General features: G+C 50.4%; 1 protein-coding gene across 3 annotated transcripts in view; it reads left to right on the top strand.

Moving 5' to 3' along the window:
- The window catches only part of KSR2 (kinase suppressor of ras 2), a 445,437-nt gene that overhangs the window by 354,381 nt on the left and 67,363 nt on the right, over window positions 1–23,693 (top strand). For all 3 annotated transcript variants that reach the window (XM_086681797.1, XM_086681798.1, XM_086681799.1), the window contains exons 10-14: window positions 1,443–1,608; window positions 9,427–9,468; window positions 10,130–10,202; window positions 13,950–13,998; window positions 15,908–16,275. In XM_086681797.1, coding sequence (XP_086537923.1) covers window positions 1,443–1,608; window positions 9,427–9,468; window positions 10,130–10,202; window positions 13,950–13,998; window positions 15,908–16,275 — 698 coding nt within the window. The remainder of the gene's footprint in view (window positions 1–1,442; window positions 1,609–9,426; window positions 9,469–10,129; window positions 10,203–13,949; window positions 13,999–15,907; window positions 16,276–23,693) is intronic.

The raw sequence follows: 23,693 nt of genomic DNA, 5'->3' as shown, positions 1-23,693 counted from the left end.
AAGTTCCAGCGATGCTGGGATTGAGAGGCAGGAATCCCTTTTATATGATGTTGAGGTTTGCTGGCATTATTCCCACTTTACAGGAGGCAAAACTGAGGGATGGAGAGGTTAAGCGTTTCGTCCAGAATGTATGGGGAAGGGGTGGCTATGGGATTTGAATCTGGGTTTGCCTGACTCGGGCTCCTGCTGGTTTTAGTTTCCTGGGGCTGCCTTAACAAATGACCACAAACTGGGCAGCTTAAACAACAGACCTTTTTTCCCCTCGCAGTTCTGGAGGCCGGAAGTCCGAAATCAAGGTGTTAGTGTGGGATTGGTTCCTTTTGGAGGCTCCGAGCGAGGATCCATTCCATGCCTCTTCCCTAACCTCTGGTGGCTCTGGCAATCCTAAGTGTTCCTTGGCTTATAGATGCGACAATCCAGTCTCTATCTCTGTCTTCATGGGGTCTTTTCCTCTGTGTGTGTCTCTCATTTTCCATTTCTTTTTTTTTTTTTTTTAATTTTTTTTTTAACTTTTTTTATTTATTTTTGAGACAGAGAGAGACAGAGCATGAACGGGGGAGGGGCAGAGAGAGAGGGAGACACAGAATCGGAAACAGGCTCCAGGCTCTGAGCCATCAGCCCAGAGCCTGACGCGGGGCTCGAACTCACGGACCGCGAGATCGTGACCTGAGCTGAAGTCGGACACTTAACCGACTGAGCCACCCAGGCGCCCCTCATTTTCCATTTCTTATAAGGGCACCTGGAATGGGATTCAGGACCCACCTGAATACAGAATGATCTCCTCTTGAGATCTGTACCTTAATGACATCTGCAAAGACCTTTTTTCCAGATAGGCTCACGTTCTGAGTTTCCCAGGGGGCAGGTCTTTTGAGGGACACCATTCAAGCCACTACCCTGCTCCCGATCCCACCGCCGCCAGGGCCCTTCTGAGGGTGCACGCGGGGGTTCCGTCTTCAGGTTTGCTTAGAGCAGGTTCGGGGCCCAGCAGAGGCCACGCCGGCTCCGCCTGACACGTGAGGGAAGATGCTTTCGCGTTCTCTCTGGAGCGGCCAGGCTGTCGATTCTTTAATAAACACTTGGGAGGAGAGGTGTTAGGATGGAAAGAGCACTCTGGGCACCTCGGCGTGGGACTTTCCAAAATCAAAAAGGCACAGGGAGCTTGGCTGTCGCCTCCGTGGCTTTCATTATGTGGTAACCTTTCAGTCTGGAGTCCAAACAGCGGACAGGAAATTGATGCCAGAAACTGTTCCTTCCACAGCTGGATGCAACCCAGCTTGCAGGTGGGGATGATGAAGCAGGTGGGACTTTGGAAGGTTCTGGTGGCTGAGGAAAGCGGGGGACTAAGGATGCTGGGGTGGTGTTCCTTCCTGCTTGCTCACTCTCACTCACGTGTCTCTGCATCTGTGCCTGTCCCTGTCCCCTGCCCTGTTTTCTTTCCGCAGGACCACATCCCTGTCCCTTACCAGCCGGACTCGAGCAGCAACCCCTCATCCACGACGTCCTCCACGCCTTCCTCGCCAGCACCCCCCCTCCCTCCCAGTGCCACGCCGCCTTCTCCCCTGCACCCTTCCCCACAGTGCACAAGGCAGAAGAACTTCAACCTGCCAGGTACCTTTGCACTTGGGGAGTCGCGGGGGCCGCGGGAGGGGGGGTTGGGTTCGAACCAGAGCCATGTCCAGCCGGTCCACGCTTAAAGGCGATGGGTTGAAGAGATGCGGGTGAGTCTTACTATGTTCAGGTCAGTCACCACATATTACTTTATCTGATCTCAGAGGATGAGATGGATGAGAGGATCCAGAAGGTTCTCCCAGCTCATAAATTCCAGAGTACCTAGCTGTGGATCTGAGACTGTGCACCGGGCTATGAGATGCTGGAGAAGCCACTCATGTTTTGGCTTCTTGGCCTCCTTTGTCATTCGACTTAAGAAAGAGATCTTTCTCTGCTCAGGTGGGCCAGACCTAAGAGTCTTCCTGCCTCTTCTGAGGTCCTGCCCAGCCCACTTCCTCTTCTAGGGCCCTAAGGATTTTCTAGCTCAGCCATATTTGCAGCACCACAGCTGATGTCAGGAAAGAGGCCGGTGGGATGAGGTCTGACTTGGCCGTGGAACCAGAGTCTAGAACGGCGTTGTTCCCTCTGGTACTCTCTAGCCACCTGTGGCCGTTTAAATTGAAATGAATTAAAATTAAGTATAGTTAAAATTTTAATTCCTCAGCCACGGTAGCCACATTTTAATTACCCATTAGCCACTGGTGGCTGGTGGCTGCCATATTGGACAGTGCAAGCATAGAACATTTTTATCATCGCTGAAAGTTCCACTGGACAGTGCTGATCTAGGGACTGATTTCCACCTAAGCCTGCAGGTTTCATGCAGAGGGAAAAATCCCCGGTCCTGTGGTCACGGGTCACACTTCCAAGCCTCATCAGCCATGACGGAGTGACCAGTAGGCAGATGAAGGCCCAAACCCACACCTGGCCAAACCCAGATACAACTACCCGTTTAAGGACAAGCTGTCACCTACCCGCACTGTTTTGATCTGGGCTATGTCCATAGGAGGAGGGCACATTTTGAAGTCTTGCAAGATTGGGATTTTTTGGTTACGTTCAAGCCTGAGGAAGTCTTGTATCTGTCTGGTATGAGGACCACTCACTCACTGGGCAGCCAGCAAGGACCATAATGTGAGTCACCAGCTGGAATCATTCCAGCGAGTGCCTCCCAGAGTCAATTAGGCAAAAACCGCCTGCTGTGTCCACGGACTGGGTGCTCCCCCTGCCACCTGCAGGATGGTCCATTTCTGCTTCACTGGAAGGGGGCAAATGCAAGAAGGGCGCTTTGACACTCCATGACCGTGCCTCCACCCCAAACCTGGGGGGAAGCGCGTCTGGGCGCTTTCTTACCCTGCTCCATCCCATTCCCAGACACTGACTTCAGGGAATTTCCCCGGAAACTGCTGCACTGCTTCCTTATGGGCCAGGGGCTGGGAGGGGACCTCTGAGGGGAGACCTGTATGTCAGAGTGCCACAGCTCTTTCTGTCCCTAGAGGACTCTGCTGGTGAGAGACCTGGCTAACCCGGGGTGATCACTGTTTCCCTTAGCTCCCTCACTCTTTGGGGCAGGGTCCCCAAGGACGGGCCCTTGCCCGTTTGCTGCTAGCCTGCCAGTGATCCGCACCTACTCCAGAGCATCTCATGACAGTGACGTCATTTGGGGTGTGGGCTGAGGGGTCCTCCGAGGGCAGGGACTTTAGAACAGCAGTTAGGAGTATGGGCTCTGGAGCTGGGCTGCTTGGGTTGAAATCCCAGCTCTACTGCTCAATCTCAGCGTCGTGCTGGAGCAAACCAGTTACCTCTCTGTGCCTCTGTTTCCTCATCTGTAAAATGGGGATAATGATAAAAGCATCTACTCCATAGAATCGTGGAAGGACCACACCTCATCATACATGTACCGAGTTGAGCAGAGCGAGTGTCTCGCTGAAGGTCTTGACACATGCCAGCTGGTTCCATTATTACATAAACATAAGAATAACAAGTTGCCATGGCTACCATTTCTGGCGTTTCTCATCATCACTGCTAATTTATAGGGGCATAATCAGAATTGTGGAAATCAAGATGAAATCCTCCCATACCCTGGCATTCAGAGCAGGGATCGAATTAATCCTTTTTGAGGAGGTAATTTCACATTGTCTGTCAAAGTTTTTTTATAGGTACATTCCGTGGACCAGTGATATGACTTCTAAGACTTTATATACAGATATGCTCGCATAGGGTACAGGGATCTGTGCGTAAGGATTTCATTGCGATAGTGAAAACTTTGGACTCAACCCAAGTGGCGAATGGTTAAATATAATCAAGAGAGGAATGGTTGAATACACTGTAATATATCTACATAACCAAATATTCAGCCACCCTTAAAAAGAATGGGGTGGTTCTTTGTGGATATCCTGACATGCAAGGTATCTACAATGTCTTGTAAGTGGGAAAACAAGTGATTTGCAAAGCAGTTGGTATAATAAAATCCTATTTATTCTAAAATAATTATATATAGTCGTATGTTTATACGCATGTGTATATATACTTGTCTATTTGTATATGCACAAAAAAGCCTGCAAGAACTTCCTGGCAGCTGTTTCTAAGAAGAAAAATTTTATTTTATGCATTGCTACAGTGTATAGAGTACCAAGGAACGCACCCGTTTTATAATTGAACAATAATCACAAAATGCAATATTGAAGTGGAAAACAAAATGGGACCTTCCAGAAGAGCAGCCAGACCTTCTCCCTTGACTTAGGAGGTTTTAGCAAAATTCCCTCAGAATGACAAGTGCCTGTCTTGTTCACACAAGGTCCTAGTCACCCGTCACACCCTTGACTACAAGCCTCTGTTGATGGGAAAGGCAGCTGTGGTTATGGTTCCCTGCCAAATGTTGGGTTTTTGAAGACTATTCTGGCTAATACCTAGGCATCATAATGTTCTCAGCATTGACTGATACCTAGAACATTCTTTTCCAGTAGGGTCTATGGGGTTAACAGGCATCTGGCTCACATGTTGACCTCAGGACACACGGAAGAAGGGTTTTTAGTTGGAAAACGAAGCGCGTCAGGCACAGGCTTGGTAGGATTTATGATTGACCTCCTTGTTCTCCGCCACTTGCTTCTGAACTCTGGGGCCATGTTTGACATGGCAGGTGGCTTATGGGTGTGCTTCCTCCCTTTCAACACCCCCTATCTCCCTTCACTCTGCCCTGATTCCGTCTTTATACTCCACAGTGCTCCTTCCCTACCATGATTTTGTTCATTTATTAACTTATTTAGTGTCCGTGTCCTCTGTGACATTCAGAATTATCAGCTTCGTGAGACTGGGAAACATGTCTGCTTCATTCATGCTTCTACACCTGAAGGCCAACACATTGCCTACAGCTTAAGGCACTAATTAAATGGGGTTTTTTCGAATGAATGAATGAATGAATGAATGAGTGAATGACTTGAAATTCATGCACTGCCCAAGGCTGCAGATTTTTCTCTTCAAGTCGTTTTCTGGCCCTCAGACTGCATCCATCATAAGACATGTTTATTGAACATCTACTATGTACCCGTGGTATACAAGGCACTAGGTATAGAGCCGTATGCACACCAGACATGCCCTGTTTGAGTTTCCAATGGCCGCCGTAACAAATCATCACAAGCTTAGTGGCTTAAAAGAGCCCAGAAGTATCTTTTGGGATGAGCACTGGGTGTTGTATGGAAAACAATTTGACAATAAATTTCATATATTAAAAAGAAAAAACAGCCCAGAAGTGCTATCTTACAGTGATGGAGGTCCCAAGTCCAAAATCCGTTTCACTGGTGTCCACAGGGCTGGTTGCTCCTGAGGTGCTAGGGAGGAACCCCCTTCCTTGCCTTTCCCCAGCCTCCAGCGGCTGCCTGCGTTCCTTTGCACACGGCTCCACCGCACTCCCACCTCTGTTTCCGTGATCGCATCTCTGACTCTAACTCTGACCCGTCTGCCTCCCTGTTGGAAGGACCCTTGTCATGGAAGCGGATGTAGTCACAGTCTCCAGGGATTAGGTTGTGGACGTCTTGGGCAGAGCGGCCTCACTCGGCCTGCCACAGCCCCTGTTCTCGTGGAGTCTATAGCTTCGCGGGAGAGACGGGTTAACCACACAGATGCACACCTGAAATGAGCTGCACCAAGTGCCATGAAGGGAAAGAACGGCGGTACAGCAGCCATACAGCAAGTTCAAGAGGAGAGCAAGTTGAGGTTGAAGGGTCCGAGGTGTCTGAGTTCTGAAGATGGGGGACAGTTGGCTGGGCAGAGGGAGGGGAGCATGTGCAAAGGCCCTGCACATGCAGGAAAGAGCTGCAAAAATGTCCCCGTGGCCCAAATGCCGTGAATAAGGGGAAAGTGGCACCAGGTAGGACTCAGAGCTACAGGGATGAGGCTTGGCCGGGCCTTGCAGGGCCACGGCAGGAATCCAGATTTTATTTAAAGGGTGTAGGCAGAAGATGACTTACCCTCCATCCTTCCTTCCAGAAGACGATCCAGGCTGCTTTGGGGGGAGGCCTTAGGGAAGGAAGGAGGGAAGGAGGGTTTCGGGGTAGAAGTGAAGTGCCTTCAAAGTGGCCTGTGTATCTCTCTGGCCTCCAGCCACCTGAGGACTCCCAGTTCCCAAGACCTCGTCAATGCCAGGGAGTCAGGAGCCACTCGGATTCATCAGGAACGAGCTGTTCTCTGGCACACGGAGGGGTGGAGGAGGGAGGGGGCTGGCTCTGTGCGTGGAGACCTTCGCCAGTGTCCCTTTGCCTGACCCCTGTCCCTTGTCAGAGCGGTTTTTGCTGTCCCTCGCCCAGCTGCCGCGCCATAAAAGAATGTCACTGCTGGCTATCCTTTGCCGCAGACACCGAATCCCCCGTCCCCGCTGGGGAGGGAAGAGATCAGCTAAGCTTCTTGACAACCCTGGGTAGTTTTCTCTTTTTTAATTTTAGCCTCTTGTTGACTGCGTGCGATGAAAAAACAAAAAACAAAACCTAAGTTATCTAACAGAAGAAAGAAAGGTCCTTGAAGTCCTGGAGGTTGGTTTTGTTTTAAAGCTTTGCTCTGTGACCTTGACTGAGTTGCTTCTCACCCTGGGCACCTCATTTTCCAGAATCAGGAAATGCATCCGTTTGGATTCCAACTATCTGGGATATTTGGGGATTGCTGTGCTAGGAGAGAGTTGATTAATTCAATAAACACGAGTTGTGCACCCACTGGTACCAGGCCCCTCTCTGTCCTGGGGAGTTAATAAATCAGTTCCAGCCTCGGGGGCAGCTAATGACTTCGCTCTTTGAAACCGATTTTCTCTTAATTATAAATCATTCTTGTCTGTTTATTAAGAGAGCTTAGAAAGATATTGGCTTATTCGCTGCAGCGAATGCTTATTCAGCACCACTATGCACTCTTATCTCATGGAATGATGATCTCAGCCCTGCGAGGGAAAGACTGTGATTATCCCGTGGAAACTGAGACTCGGAGAGAGCTGCCCAAGCTTTTACAAACAGCCAAAGGAAGAGTGAGGATTCAGCCCTACAGGATCAGCCTCCTACTCCTGCTGTCCAGCTCATCTTTGCTTTAAACCGGAAGTCAACAAACTTTTTCTATCACGGGCCAGATGGTAATATTTTAGATGTTGTGGGCCATATAGTCTCTGTTGTTGCAAATATTCAGCTCTGACGTCATAGCATGTCGGCAGCCAGAGACAGCATGCAAATGAATGAATGTGACTGTGTTCCAGTAAAACTTTATGGACAAAAGCAGGTGATGGTCCAGATTTGGCCCCTGGGCCATGGCTTGTCAACCCCTGGCCCCAGCCTCTGAACCAGTGCAGTAATGCTTGGTGAGTCAGCTTGGTGAGTCCTGTCCCTGCAGGTAATAAAATTGTTTCTGGAAGCACGTTCACCAGTTTGGACTCCTATCTGACCCCATTCCTGCTCAGTGTGGCCTCTCCACTGCCCACGATACCCTTGTCCCCCACCCCTGCTCCAGGCCCTCCACCCCACAGGAGTAAGGGGTAACATTAGGAACCTCGGGGATGTCCGGAACTGGGACTGGGAGTAAAATGAATTGTGGGTGAATCAGCAGTGAAGTTGAGGAAATTTCTTTTTTCCCTAAATACAGAAATTAACCCATGCTTGTGGTAGGCAGAATAATGGTACCCCCAAACTCACCACGCTCTAACCCCAGAATCTGTGGATCTGTGACTTTATAGGTGACTTGACTTTGCAGGGATGATTAAGTTATGGATCCTGAGGTGGGAAGATTACCCTGGATTATCCAGATGGATCCTAAATGTAACCACAAGCGTCCTTATAAGAGGGAGACAAGAAGGTCAGAGACGGTAGGAGGTGATACCAGGACAAGGGGAGCAGAGACTAGAGTCGGCTCAGAGCCAAGAAGTGCAGGCAGGCTCTAACAGCTGGAAGAGGCAAGGCATGGATTCTCCTCTGGAGCTTCTGGAAAGAACCAGCCCTGGCAACACCTTGCTTTTAGCCCCTTATGACTTATTCCAGCACCTCCGACCTCCAGAACTATAAGAAGATAAATGTGCTATTTTAAGCCACCAAGTGTGTCATAATTTGTTACAGCAGCAACAGGAAAACTAATACAATGCTCAATGTAGAAAATTTGAAAAACACAGGAAATGCATGGTTTCCCAATTTTGTGGAGATGTAATTGACATATAACATTGTATATGCTTAAGGCGCACAAGGTAATGATTTGGTACATATGTGTGCTGGGAAATGATCACCACAGTCCAAGTTTCTATCCGTCACCACCCACAGTTACAAATTTTCCTCCTTGTGATGAGAACTTTTAAGATCTACCCTCAGCAACTTTCAAAGATACAGAACAGTAATTGTGAACTGTAGTCACTATGATGTGCGTTACCTTGCCAGGACTTCATTTGTCTTCTGATTGGAAGTCTGTACCTTTTGACCAGCTTCAGCCTGTTCCCTAACCCATCTGGTTGTTTCTATGAATTTTTTTTTTTTTTCAAATTCCGCATGTTACGTAATCTCATACAGTATCTTTCTCTGTCTGACTTAATTCACTTAGCACGGTGCCCTCGAGGTCCATCCATGTTGCAAATGGCAGGATTTCCTTCTTTTCTTTAAGACTGAATAGCATTCCATTGTATGTACATGTGTACATGTATTGTGTGTGTGTGTGTGTGTGTGTGTGTGTGTGTACGTGTACCATTTGCTTTATCCGTTCACCCATCAGTGGACCCTTGAGTTGCTTCCATGTCTTGGCTCTTGTAAATAATGCTGCAGTGAACACGGGGGTGCAGATTATCATTCCAGGAATAGTGATTTCATTTCCTTCGGATATATTCCCAGAAGCTGGATCACGTGGTAGTGCTATTTTTTTTTTGTGGCACCCCCATGCTGTTTTCCCCAATGGCTGTGCCAGTTTGCATTCCTACCCACAGCACCCCACTCTTTCCCCTTTCTCCTTCCCCTCACCACACTTCTCTTTTCTCTTTTTGATAGTAGACATCTTAACAGGTGTGAGATGATATCTCATTGTGTCCTAAAGGATTTTTTGAAAGCGTCTGTAATCAAAGAGGGGAAAAAAATGACTATTTTAGATTATGGTTTCACAGACTTTTCTCTGTGTGCATGTATCCCTGTGCAGTTAACAAAAATGGGATTGTGCTCTTGGTGACTCTCTGTTCTCCGGGAGCTGCCCGTGGGAGGGTTGGCTTGGATGTCCAGAGCTCTGCTTCCTTTATACATGCTCTCAGCCCCTTGTCATTCAGAAGGTCTGCAGAAATCTGGAACCCCTCGAGGGTGGGCAGGGAACCCATGTGGTGGCTGTGGGAACCCAATCTGTTACTTGCAGGGACAGCTCGGGGCAGTGCTCACGTTGGTATTTTCATTCTTTTGCCAGCATCCCACTACTACAAGTACAAACAGCAGTTCATCTTCCCAGGTGAGTCTGTGCACGCTCAGGCCCTTCTGAACGAGCCTGCTGAGGTGCGTGGGTTGCTGGAATGGATGAAGGCGAAGGTTGTTGGGATGGGCAAGCTCAAAGAGGATGGCGGTGGGACCAATAGACCCCAGGATAATGGTGGGACGTAGAGTTGGAAAAGGAAAGACTGAGAGGCCCCAAGGGCACAGTGGTACCAAGGAGATCCCAAGGCTCAAGGGCAAGGCCTGAGGAGGTGGTCTGCAATAGAAGGACAGGCCAGGGTAAGGAGGGGTCCAGAGCCCACGTGGCAGGGGAGAGGTGGTCAGAGGTGAGTTGGGCACTGGGAGACGTGAAACCAAGTGGCCTCACCATCCCAAAGAGAACTCAGGAGTTGTGGGGTGATTTGGAGGTGACCAGTGGATGCTTCGGGTCAGAGGCTTGGAGTTCTGGCAGCCCCCTAGTCAAGAGTGGGGCATTTGGTTCAGGATGTCATCTTAGAACACTGGTGCTTCTGAGCAGGAAAAGCGCAAGTGATTGAGGAAGGGACAGAGGGGACTGGCCAGCCCCAGGGCACCATGATCTGGTGAGAAGTTACTAGCTGCCCCATCTCCCAGCAATTAGGTCTTTGGGGAGAGACTGTGGACTCTATGTTGGATTTCTGACTCTCACGTCTGCCTCTCAGATGTAGTGCCAGTGCCAGAGACGCCGACCCGGGCGCCCCAGGTCATCCTGCATCCGGTGACCTCGAATCCAATGTAAGTGGAACAGAGACCTCCTTCTCCTGTCCTGGGTCTTCAGTCTGCTCAGGGTCACTGTCTTCTGTCTTCCTGGTCCTGGAATTGATGGGGCAGGATACTGAGGGAGAGAGAGACACGGGAATGACTCAAGGAGAGGGACAGGATGACAGCCTCCCTCAGCCTAGGCCCAACAAGTCGTCTGTGCTTTGTGCCCTGACCCTGCTTGTCAAGTGTGATTTCCAGGGGCTGGACCGTTTCCTCAGGGTCCCCAGACTTTTCTATGATCAGAAAGCTAACTTTCTGTAATAGCTAGAACTTAATGAAAGAACGGTTATTCTACGTCATTGTCCCTCCCTTTAAAAAGAATAATTTAGGCTGATACCAGGGATCAGCAAACTACAGTCTATGGGACAAATCCTGTGTGCCCCTTGTTTTTATAAATAAGGTTTTATTGGGTGGCTCAGTCGGTTGAGTGTCTGTCTTCGGCTCAGGTCATGATCTCATGGTGAATTTGAGCCCTGCGTCGGGCTCTGTGCTGACAGCTCGGAGCCTGGAGCCACTTCAGATTCTGTGTCTCCCTCTCTCTCTGCCCCTCCCTCACTCACACTCTGTCTCTCTCTCTCTCAGAAATAAATAAACATTAAAAACAATTATAAATAAAGTTTTATCGCAACACAACCATGCCCATTTGTTTACGACATACTGTCTCTGGTGGCTCTCAGACTACAACAGCAGAGTTGAATCGTTCCCAACAGAGACCATACGGCCTGCAAAGTCTAAAAGATTTACTCTCTGGTCCTTTACAGACCAAGTTTTCTGGCCCCTGGTTTATACCATTATAAAAATAATACAAACTAATTTTGGGAAATGTGGACTGTTCTGTAAAAAAAAAAAAAAAAAAAAACAGGGAAACTAATCACTCATAATCATATCACCCTTAGAATTTTGATGTGTGCTCTGTCTCTTGTGTTTTTATATACTTGTGACTCATGATATATGCCCTTTCCAGCCTGCTTTGTTATCCCTTTAAAAAGCTATAGCATTGCATTTTTCATATGATCTCAGACTGTTCATAGACCTTGGTCTCCATGGCTGTAAAATACTATTATCGATGTAGAACAATGGCCTTAACCATTTCCCTCTTGCCAGATCTCCTATCTTCCCATAGTTCACTGTTGTAAACAGCACTGCAGTGAATGTCTCTGTACGTGGCACCTTTGGCGTCCTTGGGACACACACTCTCTTTCTAGGTGGGGTATTGTTTGTGCAGCCGCAGTGAAACCACCTTCCTTGACTTAACTTCTTCTGCCGGTGGCCCAAGCGTAGGGCATGCTGGAGACCTAATTTTGATCCGACCGGTTTCCCAACTCACACTTTTGCCCATTTGGTTGTTCCTCTGCCTCCCCCCTAACTGCTGCGCCCTTCCTGCCCCATGTTACGGACTTTGTTAAAGACCCAGGTGGTACATCCGTGAAATCAAGGGGGCAGCAGTTTGCCAGGGATATGGTGCTGACTTCCAGCTCCGGGTCGTTCCTCTGCTGCACATAAGCCAATTCCACAATGTGTGCAAGACGAACTCCGGGTTATTAACTAGCAGTCGGGGAGCGCCCGCGAAATACGGCGTTGGTAGCTGCTTGCGGTCTGCTTAAAAGTGCACGGAGTGACGGCCACTAACACTTCACAGGAAGAAGTAATTTAATCGCCCAGTGACTGTAATCATGCCTTGATGCAGGCAGAGGAAGGCTGCCTGGTTTGTTGTTGGGTGAGGAGGGACTCCAGCTGCCTTGTTCCACCCGGATCTCCCCAAAATGCCAAGTTCCCGGCAGATGTTCCCGGGGCCGGCCGGGCCGTAAATGATTGGCTGATAGGAAGGCAGAGGACACTTTGTGACCCACCCTTCTCTCCCCCTTTCGTTCTTGCAGCCTCTCAGACTCCCTCTGGCCAAGAGCCCCTCCCGGAAGTGGGTTGGCTCTGTCTGCAGGGTCAGCAGCCTCTTGGGGTCTCAGGGTTAGGAGAGCGGTGGCCCCTCAAGTGAGGGGGTGGGTAGGGGCCCCTGCTAAGCTTCCAGAGGTGTTCATTGTGATTCCTTCCTGCCGCCGGTTCTGTGCCTTCAGCAGCCCAGTTACAGTCTCCCCACTGCACTCCGTAAACACATACACCTCCTCTACTCCGAAAACACACCCCCAGAAACACCTCTAACACACACTGTCCCCCACGTCCCCGTCACATGCCATGTGCTCCAACACTCCCCTCACACCCCAGTACGTACCCAGCTGTCAACACACGGTGAGCCCCCCACATCCCCCACGGGGTACACCCAACTCACGTGTGCCCAGAACAACCCCTGCACAGAGCACATCCCATAATACCCACGCAGTACCCAATCTATACTTAGTACTCACACACGCAAACACACTGATCCCTCCCCAGCCCTGCACTCAGCCTGCGCCCACGCTCAGAACAGCTGCAGCTCACGAGCTCAAGACTGCATCACACTCGCGCACGGACCCAAGCATACGCGCGTGCGTGCTCCCACCTGTGTCTTCCAGTCCTTCCAGATAACGGTTTTGTTCGTTCTCACTCCACGCATCCCGGTTCACCGTGATTGGCAACATCCAGCCAACTCAAACACTGCGAGTTTTCAAACCACATCCCATAATCTCTCCGGGGAATTTCCATCATGCTCCGTCTATTCAGTTCATGCCTGACTTTTGACCCGTGTCACTTTCAGCCTTCCTGCACGATATCTCCGTACTTGCTTTCGTCCCTTCGGTAGTAACATAATAGTCCCCAAAGTCAGGAGCCACGCAGGTTTCGACTCTGTATCCCTCGGAGGGCCTTGCCCCGTTCCTGACACATGCAGGTTTCCCCCACTATCCGAAAGTAGAGCATTCCTACAAAACCTTTCATAAGCCAACATGGTGTCATGCGAAGACGCGATTATCATTCATTTATAATGCAAAAATTGGCGGGTGTCCCCAGACCTGAGAACTTTCTCCCTTAGGCTTCTCTGATACCTTAGGACGCATCTTGCTAACGGATGCACAAAATAAATCGAGATAAAGCACAGATGCTCATGGATACTGCTCAAAGGTGTGGAGGCTTGAGGCTGAGATGCTGAGGGTAGTGCCCAGGGAAGGAGCTTGGAGGCATCACTCACACTGCTCAGGGTGCCCGCTGCCTCCGTAATGGCTCGTGGCAAAGCAAAAGCTGAAGGCAACTTTCGCTTGTCACCCTTTTCCACAAAAGCAAAAGTCTTGGAATTTCTTTTGGTCAGCAAAACAGACACCAGTGTAGATCTTTCATAAAAGCAAAGTGGCATGGCGCCGACTTTCAAAAAGCAGGGGGCGGGGGGGGGGGGGGTACCTGTAATCCTGAACGCTAAGGTTCTTCCAGAAGATTCCAAACCCGAGTGAACGTTAGAGGTCTCGTTCATTCTTTCCTAGCACACACCCAGAGTTCTGAGGATTCTTCCACCCGTGGCATTAGGCCAGTTTATAAGGAAGCTGCTAGATTAGTGGAAACCAAAGCAAGAAAGAAAAATGAGCCCTGAGCAGCCCAGAAAGTCTGTTGAAAACAGTGTCCTTGTCATCGCTTCTTCATGGTGAGGTTATGGATTAGTTTCGACACAAGTGTTGAAGTGGATTTTGAGATGAAGGCTTGATGGCCAGGGCTTCTCGTTCAAGGACTCTTGATACGCGGCTAAACAATACACAGACCTACCTTTTCACGCGAGGGTCACATCTATTTTTCTTTTCTTTAAAGCTTGGAAGGAAATCCATTACTTCAAATTGAACTGGAGCCAACCTCAGAGGTGAGATTTGGAGAGAGTGATGCACCTGTTTCCCTGGGGTTGCCCAGCGCTTGGCAGAGCCGATGGATGTCTTAATGACGCGGAGGGCTTGGGGCGGCGGGCGGTGGGGTGGCCCTGTTTTTGATGGACGTTCTAACAAGCGGGGGCCCCTCCCGGCACCAAGCCTAATAGGCCGTTATACGGTGTGCATCACGGAAAAGCTAGCTGTGCAGACGTTGGCAAGAGATTTACATTCTTAGCGGAAAAATCGGCCTAGGGCCAGGTGAGTACCAAGGGGGATGTGCCCCACTGCCTTCCAAAGAACACGTGGGAGGAGGCAGAGTCCTGGGGACACCGAGCCTGGCAGGCTTTTGCGAATGGTCTGGGGCTTCTTCTCATCCGCCAGAACTTCTGGAGGAATAAACGAAGTGTCCTGGGTAAGAACCATGGACTCCTCAGCCCTGCGGGTGTGCCCCGAACTGAAAGGAATAGAGCCAGGGTTTCCAGAGAAAACCAGGTCCTTTCGGCAGGTGTTGTGGTTGTTGAAAAATTATCCCTGGGGAAGCCAGTGTTTCCTGTGTTGTTTCTCCTGAGTGGGCCGCGAGGGGCAAGTTTGCTCAGGTTTGGGCTCAGGAAGACCAGCGGCCAGCCAAAGGGCCACTGCCTCAGGCTGCTTAATCAGCCCCCAAGCCTCTGGGAATCCCCACTGGCTGGGGTGCCTGCTGCTCCCTCACTGGAGCTAAAGAAGCCGTGGGGCAGGACACTCCCAGCCCCCATGCTGGCCCTTGACCGGCTAATGATCGTGGTGCTCACGCCTAAGTGTCCAGGGGCCCTGTGGGTGTGCTGGATAAAAATGCGAATTTCTGGCCCTGGCCTGCTGCTTTCTGTTGAGCAGCTCTGGGTGGGGCCCAGGAATCTGCATTTTCCCAGGAAGCCCAGTCGCTGTCGCATACAGGTGGTCAGGTCTGTGCAAGGAACTTAACAGCCTTTCGTGTCATTGGAAACCTCACACCATCCCCAGGGGCAGATTTTATCAGCTCCGCTTTATGACGGGGAAAAAGGAAGTCTCAGAGAAGTCCCGTGGCTTGCCCAAAGTCACACAGAGGCCAGATTTCCACTCATTTCTTCTGATTGTTAAGCCCATCCTATCGGCCAGCCTCTCTGCCCTCACGGCTGCATAGGAAGCCCAGGTGTCCGGCCTGTGCAGAGTAGCTGTGACCTCTCCCTTTTTCTGACTCATCCATTCCAAATTCCCCGGGGGAAATAAAAAAAGGCACTCTCCATTGAGGATCGTCACATGTTGTGTGCAGACAGCTGAGGCACACGTAGTTTAGCCTGTTGCCTTTATCACACACACGTAAGGAGACAAGCCAAAACATCACGGTAGAATAGGAGGGCGTTGGATATTAGGAGTTGAGACACCTGAGGTTTAACCCTAGCTCTGCCTGGCTGTGTGATAGAGAGCCGGGCATCTCCCAGGGTGACCAGTCAACTCTGTTTGCTGGGACTGAAGGACTTCCCAAGGGGACTTTAAGTAATCTCTGCACCCAGTGTGGGGCTCCAGCTTACAACCTTGAGATCAAGAATCACATGCTGTACTGACTGAGCCTGTCAGGTGCCCCCACCAAGGGGACTTTCAGTGCCCAGACCAGGGAAGTCCCAGCAAACCGGAATGGGTGGCCCCCTAGCATTTCTCTTCCATGAACCTCAGTGTCCCCCTTAGCACAGGAGCATGGGGTTACCACGATCTCCCTTTCAGCCCCTTCATTGTATACGATTCTAGACGAGAGTGGCCTGCACTAATAGGTCTGTGTGCACACCAGCCGAAAATGCACATAGAGACGTGTCCCAGTGGGACCCAGTGGGACCTCGTGGGAAGGCGGGGCAGCGTCAGGAGCCACTCTGACCGCTCTCCCCTTTCCGCCCACAGAATGAAGAGGGCCACGACGAGGCCGAGGAGTCAGAGGACGATTTTGAGGAGATGAACCTGTCCCTGCTCTCAGCCCGGAGCTTCCCACGCAAGGCCAGCCAGACCAGCATCTTCCTGCAGGAGTGGGACATCCCTTTTGAGCAGCTGGAGATTGGCGAGCTCATTGGAAAGGGCCGCTTCGGGCAGGTGTATCACGGCCGCTGGCATGGCGAGGTGGCCATCCGGCTGATCGACATCGAGAGGGATAATGAGGAACAGCTCAAGGCCTTCAAGCGGGAGGTGATGGCCTACAGGCAGACGCGGCATGAGAACGTGGTGCTCTTCATGGGTGCCTGCATGAGCCCACCCCACCTGGCCATCATCACCAGGTCAGTCCTGCCGGGGATCCCCACCCGTGGGTCCGTCCCCAGAGCTGTGCCTCTGGCAGAGTTGAGAAGTGGGGGTTTCCGGTTGACTCGTCGTTCCGGTGAATGGAGCGTCTCCAGCTCTACCGATTCATAATTGTGTGGTTCTAAGACTTGAGAGTCCAGGAAGTGCTTTTGATGGTAAAACTCTTTGGCAGAGCAGGGCCACGGGGAGAGCACTGAATGGAAGTTAGGAAAGTTGGTTCTAGATTCCCCCCCCTCCACCCCCGCCGTGCCCCGAGTGTTTGTGAAACGATACCGCCGAGACTCACTGTCTCCACGTGTAAATTGAACGGATTGGGCTAAATCGGAAGTCGGCAGGCTTTTTCTGTAAAGGGCCCAGGAGAGAATAGTTGTGGCTTTATGGGCCAGACCGTTTCTGTAGCAACTGCTCCACTCTGCCACTGTGGTGGGAAAGGAGCCCCAGACAAGACGTAAGTGGATGTACGTGGCCGGGCGCCAATAAAACTTTACTTATAAAAGCTGGATTTGGCCCCCGGTCCCTGCTGTGCCGATTCTGGACTAAGATTCTGACAGCTGTTACTCTGGCTTTCGTTAAAGCAGCAGATGACACGTGGAGAGCTTTACCATTGCTATCTTAAATATCCAGGGTCCACGGTCGATACCTGCACAGAAGGGGTAATTAACAGAGAACGGACATTAAGAAAACGTCAAATGATAGCAGCTTTCCTGAACTTGCTCTCTAACCTCACCCAGTGACATGGGGCATTGGAAAAAAAAAAAATAGCTTTGGTTTCAGTCGAACAGTTGTGAAACTATCCTTTGGTGTGTGTTTCACGTCTGGCTGCCGTTCTCCCGTTGCATCAGGACTGGCCTGTGATGCCAGGAGTCACTTAGGAGCTGTCTGCTTCCCATTCTCAGCTCAAGCGATAAGATCTCAAACACGCAAGCCTCTCCTCTCGGCAGGTGCGTAGCAGGAGCTGTGAGCTCAGGGAAGAGCTGGTGTGTTTCGGGTCTGTTCCCTTGTGATACAGAGCATCCTTGAGTCCATTTATAAGACCTCAGTGGTCAGAAGAAAATGGGTTATTGTCTGTCATCATTGGTTATGCAGATGATGGATTGACTGGAACCCATGTGTCGGATGGTAAATGTTTTCAAAGGATTGGATTTCAGGAGATGGCTCTTCAGTCCTTAGACCAGGGTAAAAATGGTCGTCCTCCACTCTAAAAAGGACAGAAGAGGCTCTCAAATAACCAGCTCAGATCAGATTTAGGGGCTGAGCTGTTCCCATGAAGTGAGTGCATCAGTAAGCTTTTGCTGAGTAACAAATTACCCCCAACACTCAGAGTTTTCCTCTCTTCTGTGGACAGTTCTGTGCTGAGCCAGGCCCAGTAGCTGGGCTCTTGGATATGTCTGTGGTCAGCAGGCAGGTCAGACAGGGGGCTGGTCCTTCTTGGATGGCCTCATTCACATGTCTGCAGGTTGACAGGTTATCAGCCGGCATGCCCTGATTCTCTTCCTGATGGTCTCTTATCCCCCAACAGCTTAGCTTGGGCTCATTCCCATCGTGGTCTCAGGGTTCCAAGTGAAGGAAGAGGTCAGGCCCTGATGGGCAAGGGCCTTTCCCTCCTCTGTCTGTGTTGCATTGCCTGACGCACATTGACCAAACCAAGTTGCGTGGTCAACCTAGATTCCCAGCATGAAGAAACAGACTCTGCCTCTGCATGGGAGGATTTGCAATGTCACGTTACAGGGACGTAGATGCAGGGAGGGGGACAGTTTGTGGCCACTTCTAAAGCCTGCCACCACTCCTTTCCTCCTCTGTGATCTAGAATGTATCATTCTCGTGCAGAGCCCTTTACTTGGGGTGCATGCCGCTGGCCTTCTGCCCCACTGCTCCCACCAGTCCATCACCCCAAATTTCTCTCTGGTCAGCTCCTCACCTTCTGGCTTGTTAACTCCTCTTTTTTACATCCCCAAACGAAAAATTTGAAATCCACTGTCTCCTCTCCTTACCTGGCTCTTCTGAGAACCTATCGCCTCCTGCCCTCTGACTTGCTTGGTGTTGTTGGTGGATCCCAGTTCCCCGAGCCTCCCTCACCCCTTTCCCAAGGGCTGGCTAATTGGAAGTGGACAGATTCAGTTAGCAACCATCCTTGAAGAACGAGTGGTCATTATGAAAATGTGTCACTCATCCCGTAAGCCAGCTGCGTTTCTGGCCCTTTTCTATTATGTACAAACTCTGTGCCCCCCCTCCCCCCCTCCCCCCCTCCCCGAGCGCATAACTGCCTGCAGGTTTCGCAAATAGCGCAGCCTTTTCCTGGCACCGTGATAAAGACTCTGCAGCTTTGGGACATGTAATTGGTCTCTGAAGTGTTTTGGTATTTTGCGTGAAGAAGCCAGATGAGCCCCCGAGTGGCATTTATACCATATTATTGTGTCATTACATATTTATCTTAGGGAGGGGCCCTGTGCATCCCTCTCTCCCATTTAGTACCGTCCACTTGTTGACCATCAGGTCTCTTCTCTGAACGTTCAGTGTGAAACCTGGTATTCGAGTAATTGGATTAATCACCTGCATCCGCATAATTGGCTGGCGGAGGTTGATGGTTGGACAATAGCCAATCAACTGGAACAATTTTTGGACCCTGGATTTATTTTACAGAGAACATAAGACCAGATAATTACCTGGCATATTCCGGCTAAATTCACAATGGCGTGTTCTAGCCAATTACTTAGTAATTATCATCGAAGTTAACAAGTATTTCTAAGATTAGCTTCCTTGTAATGCGATGTGTATGGCTCTTGGGGAATGAGTAATAACCAACTAGTTACCCAATTGCTATACCCACAAATACAATTAGCCGCAGGATTGCTAAATCGTTTCACGATTGGGTCATTATGAGATTATTGCTAAAGCTATTGGCAGTCTGCGCCATCGCTCATTTTAAAAACTCCAAATGGAATTTGAAAGCCGACAGAGTTGAATGAAGACACCTCCCATCGTTCTGCCTTGCTGCAGCGTTCCCTGGGCCTCAGTGTCCCCATCTGCTAATGAGGAGGTAGACATCGACGCTCGTGGCAGGGTCCCTCCGACTCTGACAAAATGCTTTGGTTCTCAGGGGATGGGCTGGTTTGAGAAGCAGCCTGGAACAGCTCTGGAGCAGGGCTTCTGGAAGTATGGTCCCGCCGGGGCCCCTGCGTCAGAGCCAGCAAAGGGAAGAAGGTCTTTTAAATGCAGAGGCCTGGGTGCTACACCTGTATTAGTTTCCCAGGGACATTGTGATTAGCACATACTTGGTGGCTTAAAATGACACACGTTTAGGGATGCCTGGGTGGCTCAGTGGGTTAAGCATCCTACTCTTGATTTCGGCTGAGGTCATGATCTCAGTTTGTGAGTTTGAGCCCCACGTTGGACTCTGTGCTGAGCCTGGAGTCTGCTTGGGATTTTCTCTCTCCCTCTGTCTCTGCTCCTCTCTCTTTCTTTCTCTCTCTCTCTCAAAATCAAATAGGCATTTTTAAAACAACACACACTTATTGTTCTGCAGTTCTGAGATTGGAAATCCAGAGTGGGTCTCTAAAGTGAAGGGCTGTTCTCCTTTCTGGAGGCTCTGGAGTAGAACGTTTCCTTGTCTTTTGCAGCTTCTAGAAACATTCTTTGCATTCTTTGGCTTGTGGCCCCTTCCTCCATCTTCAAAGGCAGCCTCGTAGCCTCTAGCTTCCATGGTCACATAGCCTTCTTCATGGTCACAGGTCTCACTCTTACAAGGACACTTGTGATTGCATTTAGGACACAGCCACCCAGAAACACCTCTCATTTCAAGACTCTCAGCTTAAAATTTTGTTAATGTTTATTTATTTTTGAGAAAGAGACCGTGTGTGAGCTGGGGAAGGGACAGAGAGAGAGAGGGAGACACAGAATCCGAAGCAGGCTCCAGGCTCCCAGCTGTCAGCACAGAGCCCGACGCGGGGCTCAAACCCACGGACCGCGAGATCACGACCTGACCCGAAGTCGGACGCTTAACCAACAGAGCCACTCAGGCACCCCTCAAGACCCTCAATTAAAATCACATCTACAAAGTTCCTTCTGCAATATTGAGGTCACAGTTTCCAGGGATTAGAACCTGGGTATCTTCAGGCTCCAGTTTTCAGTCTATCACATCACCTTGGACCTAGTGAATCAAGTCTGTTTGTAGGTTAAGACTTTCTAACCAAGCCCCCCCAGCCCATTCTAATCTGACTAATATTTGGGAACCACACCCTAGGGAGTATTACCAGGGAGTACCTACTGTGTACCCAGCATAGTGCAGAGGGAAATGGAAACAGGGAAGTTTTTGAAAAAAAAACAAAACAAAAATAGACCAGACAAAATTACAAAATAATCAGGATCTCGGTGGGAAGAAATTTATTTATCCGGTGGTGACAGGAACATGGACCAACCTACCTCAGTTGGGTGCCATGGAGACAAAACCAAAGCAAAACGCTACAATTGACGTCGCCGGGAGGACCTCATTAGGGGGGGCCTGATCCCACTGAACCATCGGGGCCATGTTACAGATGTGGAAACTGAGGCCAAGAGAGGAAAGTGGGGCCAGGACAAGAGCACAGGTCTCTGTCAATGCACTGCACCGTCTGACAGCTTGCAAACCCCATCGTCCCCCAAAGCTTGTCCATTCAGTCATTCTTTCATTCACCAGATACTTAGTAAACGCATTACGTAGCAGACACTTCTCTGGATGCGAGGGGATGATGGTGAGCAAGACAGATGTGGCCCTTGTTCTCAGAGTCCTGTCATTCTAGTGGGGGAGACAGACTACTGCTAAGTAGTAATGAGATCATTTGAGTAGGATCATTTGAGTGTGTTGAAGGAAATAAACCAGAGCTGTGCCGCAGAGGGACGGGGGGACTGGAGTTATCTTAGGCGTGCATTGTGTGTGGGAGGATCCAGGCAGCCTCTCTGAAGAAGTGACATTTGGGCAGGCACCGGAGTGTGAGGAGCCAGCTGTGCAGACAGGGCAGGGCACACCCAGTGGAGGGAACAGCACGTGCAAAGGCCCGGGGGTAGAATGAGCAGGATGTGCTTCAGACTGGAAACAAGACTGTGGTGGCAGAACATGGTAGAGAAGGACGAGTGGGTAGCTGGTGAGGAAGGAAGCTGGCGGGAGCCAGCCTGGGGCCAGGAGGGGTGCTCACGCCTGGTTGAGGCGGGCACTTTTTAAAATAATACCAATGCCTGCAACAGTCCCTCAGCCTCAGCTCTGTGACATTTATAGGGGTCTGGCCTGTGCGCTGTAGAATGGTTAGCAGGATCCCTGCTCCCTGCCCATGAGATACAATGGTACCAAGTCCCTAGTTGTGAGAACCGAAAATGTCTTCAGATATTGCCAGGTGTCCCCTGGGGCAAAGTCAGCCCCCAGTTGACAACCAGTGCCTGAGAGTCTCTGATTTAATTAGTCCGTATAGGCCTGGGGTTTCTGTACAAAACCTCCCCACATGACTCTTTCTGGCAGCTGGGAGACCCCCCCGAGACCCTCTCCTGTGACGGCCTGGGACATTGGCGAGAGGTCTGGATTTTATGCTCAGGGAACCAGGCGGGTGGTGGGCCAGGGAAGGGGGAGGGGCGGGCAGGAACTGGTGTCTTCAAGGACAAATAAAACCTGAGAAACTCCCAAAATAGAGGGCAGGGGCCCAAGGGGAGTATTTTGACAGCCGCCGAGGCAACAAAAGCTCAAGGAAATGTCAGTGTATCGCCCTGGCTTCCCGCTACGGTCAGAGCAGATGACTTCACCAGGCGCCAGCATTCTTTCCCCCGCAGCCCAGCCCGCTGCCGCTGCCAGAGGCCAGACCAGACTGGGAAGCGTTGGGTTGTGAGAAGCCCCGCGTGCATGGTTGCTGTTTTGAAGGTATGCACCAGCAGCGGGGGGAAGCCACCGCTAGGGAGGGAGAAGCCGCCCCCTTCTTCCCAGAAAGGTATCACAATGTCCCAAGGCCCTCATTAGCTCCCGCTGCAGCCCCTCCAGCCCCGTCTCTGGAAAGGAAGAGCCGGTGAGCTTCGGGGGGCCGGGCAGAGACTACAGCTCCATCACATGGTTCCTTCCCTTGCACCTGCAGGAGGCACAGCTGATGCTCATGTCTGAAACCATTTCCCTGCTTGAGGGGCATTTATATTTAATGTGGATAAATGCAGAGCACCCAGAGTAAACCAAAAAAAAAAAAAAAAAAAGCAGCAGATTCCACCAGCCTTCAGCAAGCGCTTCGCTTCGGGCCAGGCGCGGCGATCTTCTCCCATTTATGATTGTGCCCACTTAACAAGTGGGAAAACTGAGGTCAGATGGGCGCAGGGAGCCCCCTGCCCGGGTCATAGAACAAATAACTGAGAGACCCTGGAACGGAGCAAACGTGTATCTAAACATCAGGCCAGCGCGTTGCTTCTTTGCCCTGCCCTGCATCAGCCAGGGCAAAGGGAGTAGGCAAGAATCTATCGCGGGAGTTCACCACCGCTGATCACATCACACTTACCTGGGGGACTTGGTAACCGTACGAGAGCGAGGCCCCCATCTTAGTTCAACGAGCCAAAGCCTCTGTCTTTTTTATTACGTTCCGGAGGACGAGATACACCACAGTTTGAGAGCCACTGGAGTTTTAAACTGGTTTCATTTCTTGTGGCTTTGATTCTGTGTATGTACTGAAATGTCCTGTAAGTGCCATGGGGCCAGCACACACACACGCGCGCACACACACACACACACACACACACATCTTGCATATACGCTCTATGTTACATACTTTCCCTCTCTTGCTCTTCATCTTACAAAACACAGTTACTCACTTGCTCGTTCCCTTCAAAAGACTCATTTTATTAACATCAGCAGTTCACTAAGTTCCCATAGCCCATAAGCCTCCCATCGCCCTCCTCCAATCTTTTTCTAGAATCCCCAAATTGTTTAAAGCCATGCTTCATAGTGTGTGGACCCCTGGCTAGCATCACCTGGGGACTTTTTAGAAAAGCAAATGTAAGGGGCACCGGGAATGGTTAAGTGTCCCACTCTTGATTTCGGCTCAGGGCACGATCTCATGTTCAAGCCCTGCTTTGGGCTCCTCGCGGAGTATGGAGCTTGCTTGGGATTCCCTCTCTCTCTCTCTCTCTCTCTCTCTCTCTCTCTCTCTCTCTCTCTCTGCCCCTTTCCTCTGCTTGCTATCTTACTCTGCAAGGGGGGGGAAATTTGTTTAAAAAAAAAAAGAGAAAGAAAGGCAAATGTAAGATAAAGAATCCCCTCCCTCCCATCCGGAAGCTCTGGGGGTGGGTCCAGCTCTCTGGGTATTAGGAAACCCTTCAGGACCCCCTTCCGTGCACTCGAGCTCAGAGCCATTGCTCTAAAGAAACAGGTTCCCACCTCCTACCCTGAGTGAGCAGACTTTTC

The sequence above is a fragment of the Puma concolor genome, chromosome D3, assembly GCF_028749965.1.
Source record: "Puma concolor isolate L17-30 chromosome D3, mPumCon1.1.hap2, whole genome shotgun sequence".
Classification (NCBI taxonomy): Eukaryota; Metazoa; Chordata; class Mammalia; order Carnivora; family Felidae; genus Puma; species Puma concolor.
The sequence above is the reverse complement of the archived record's forward strand: the minus strand, read 5'-3'. Positions and strand labels throughout refer to the sequence as shown.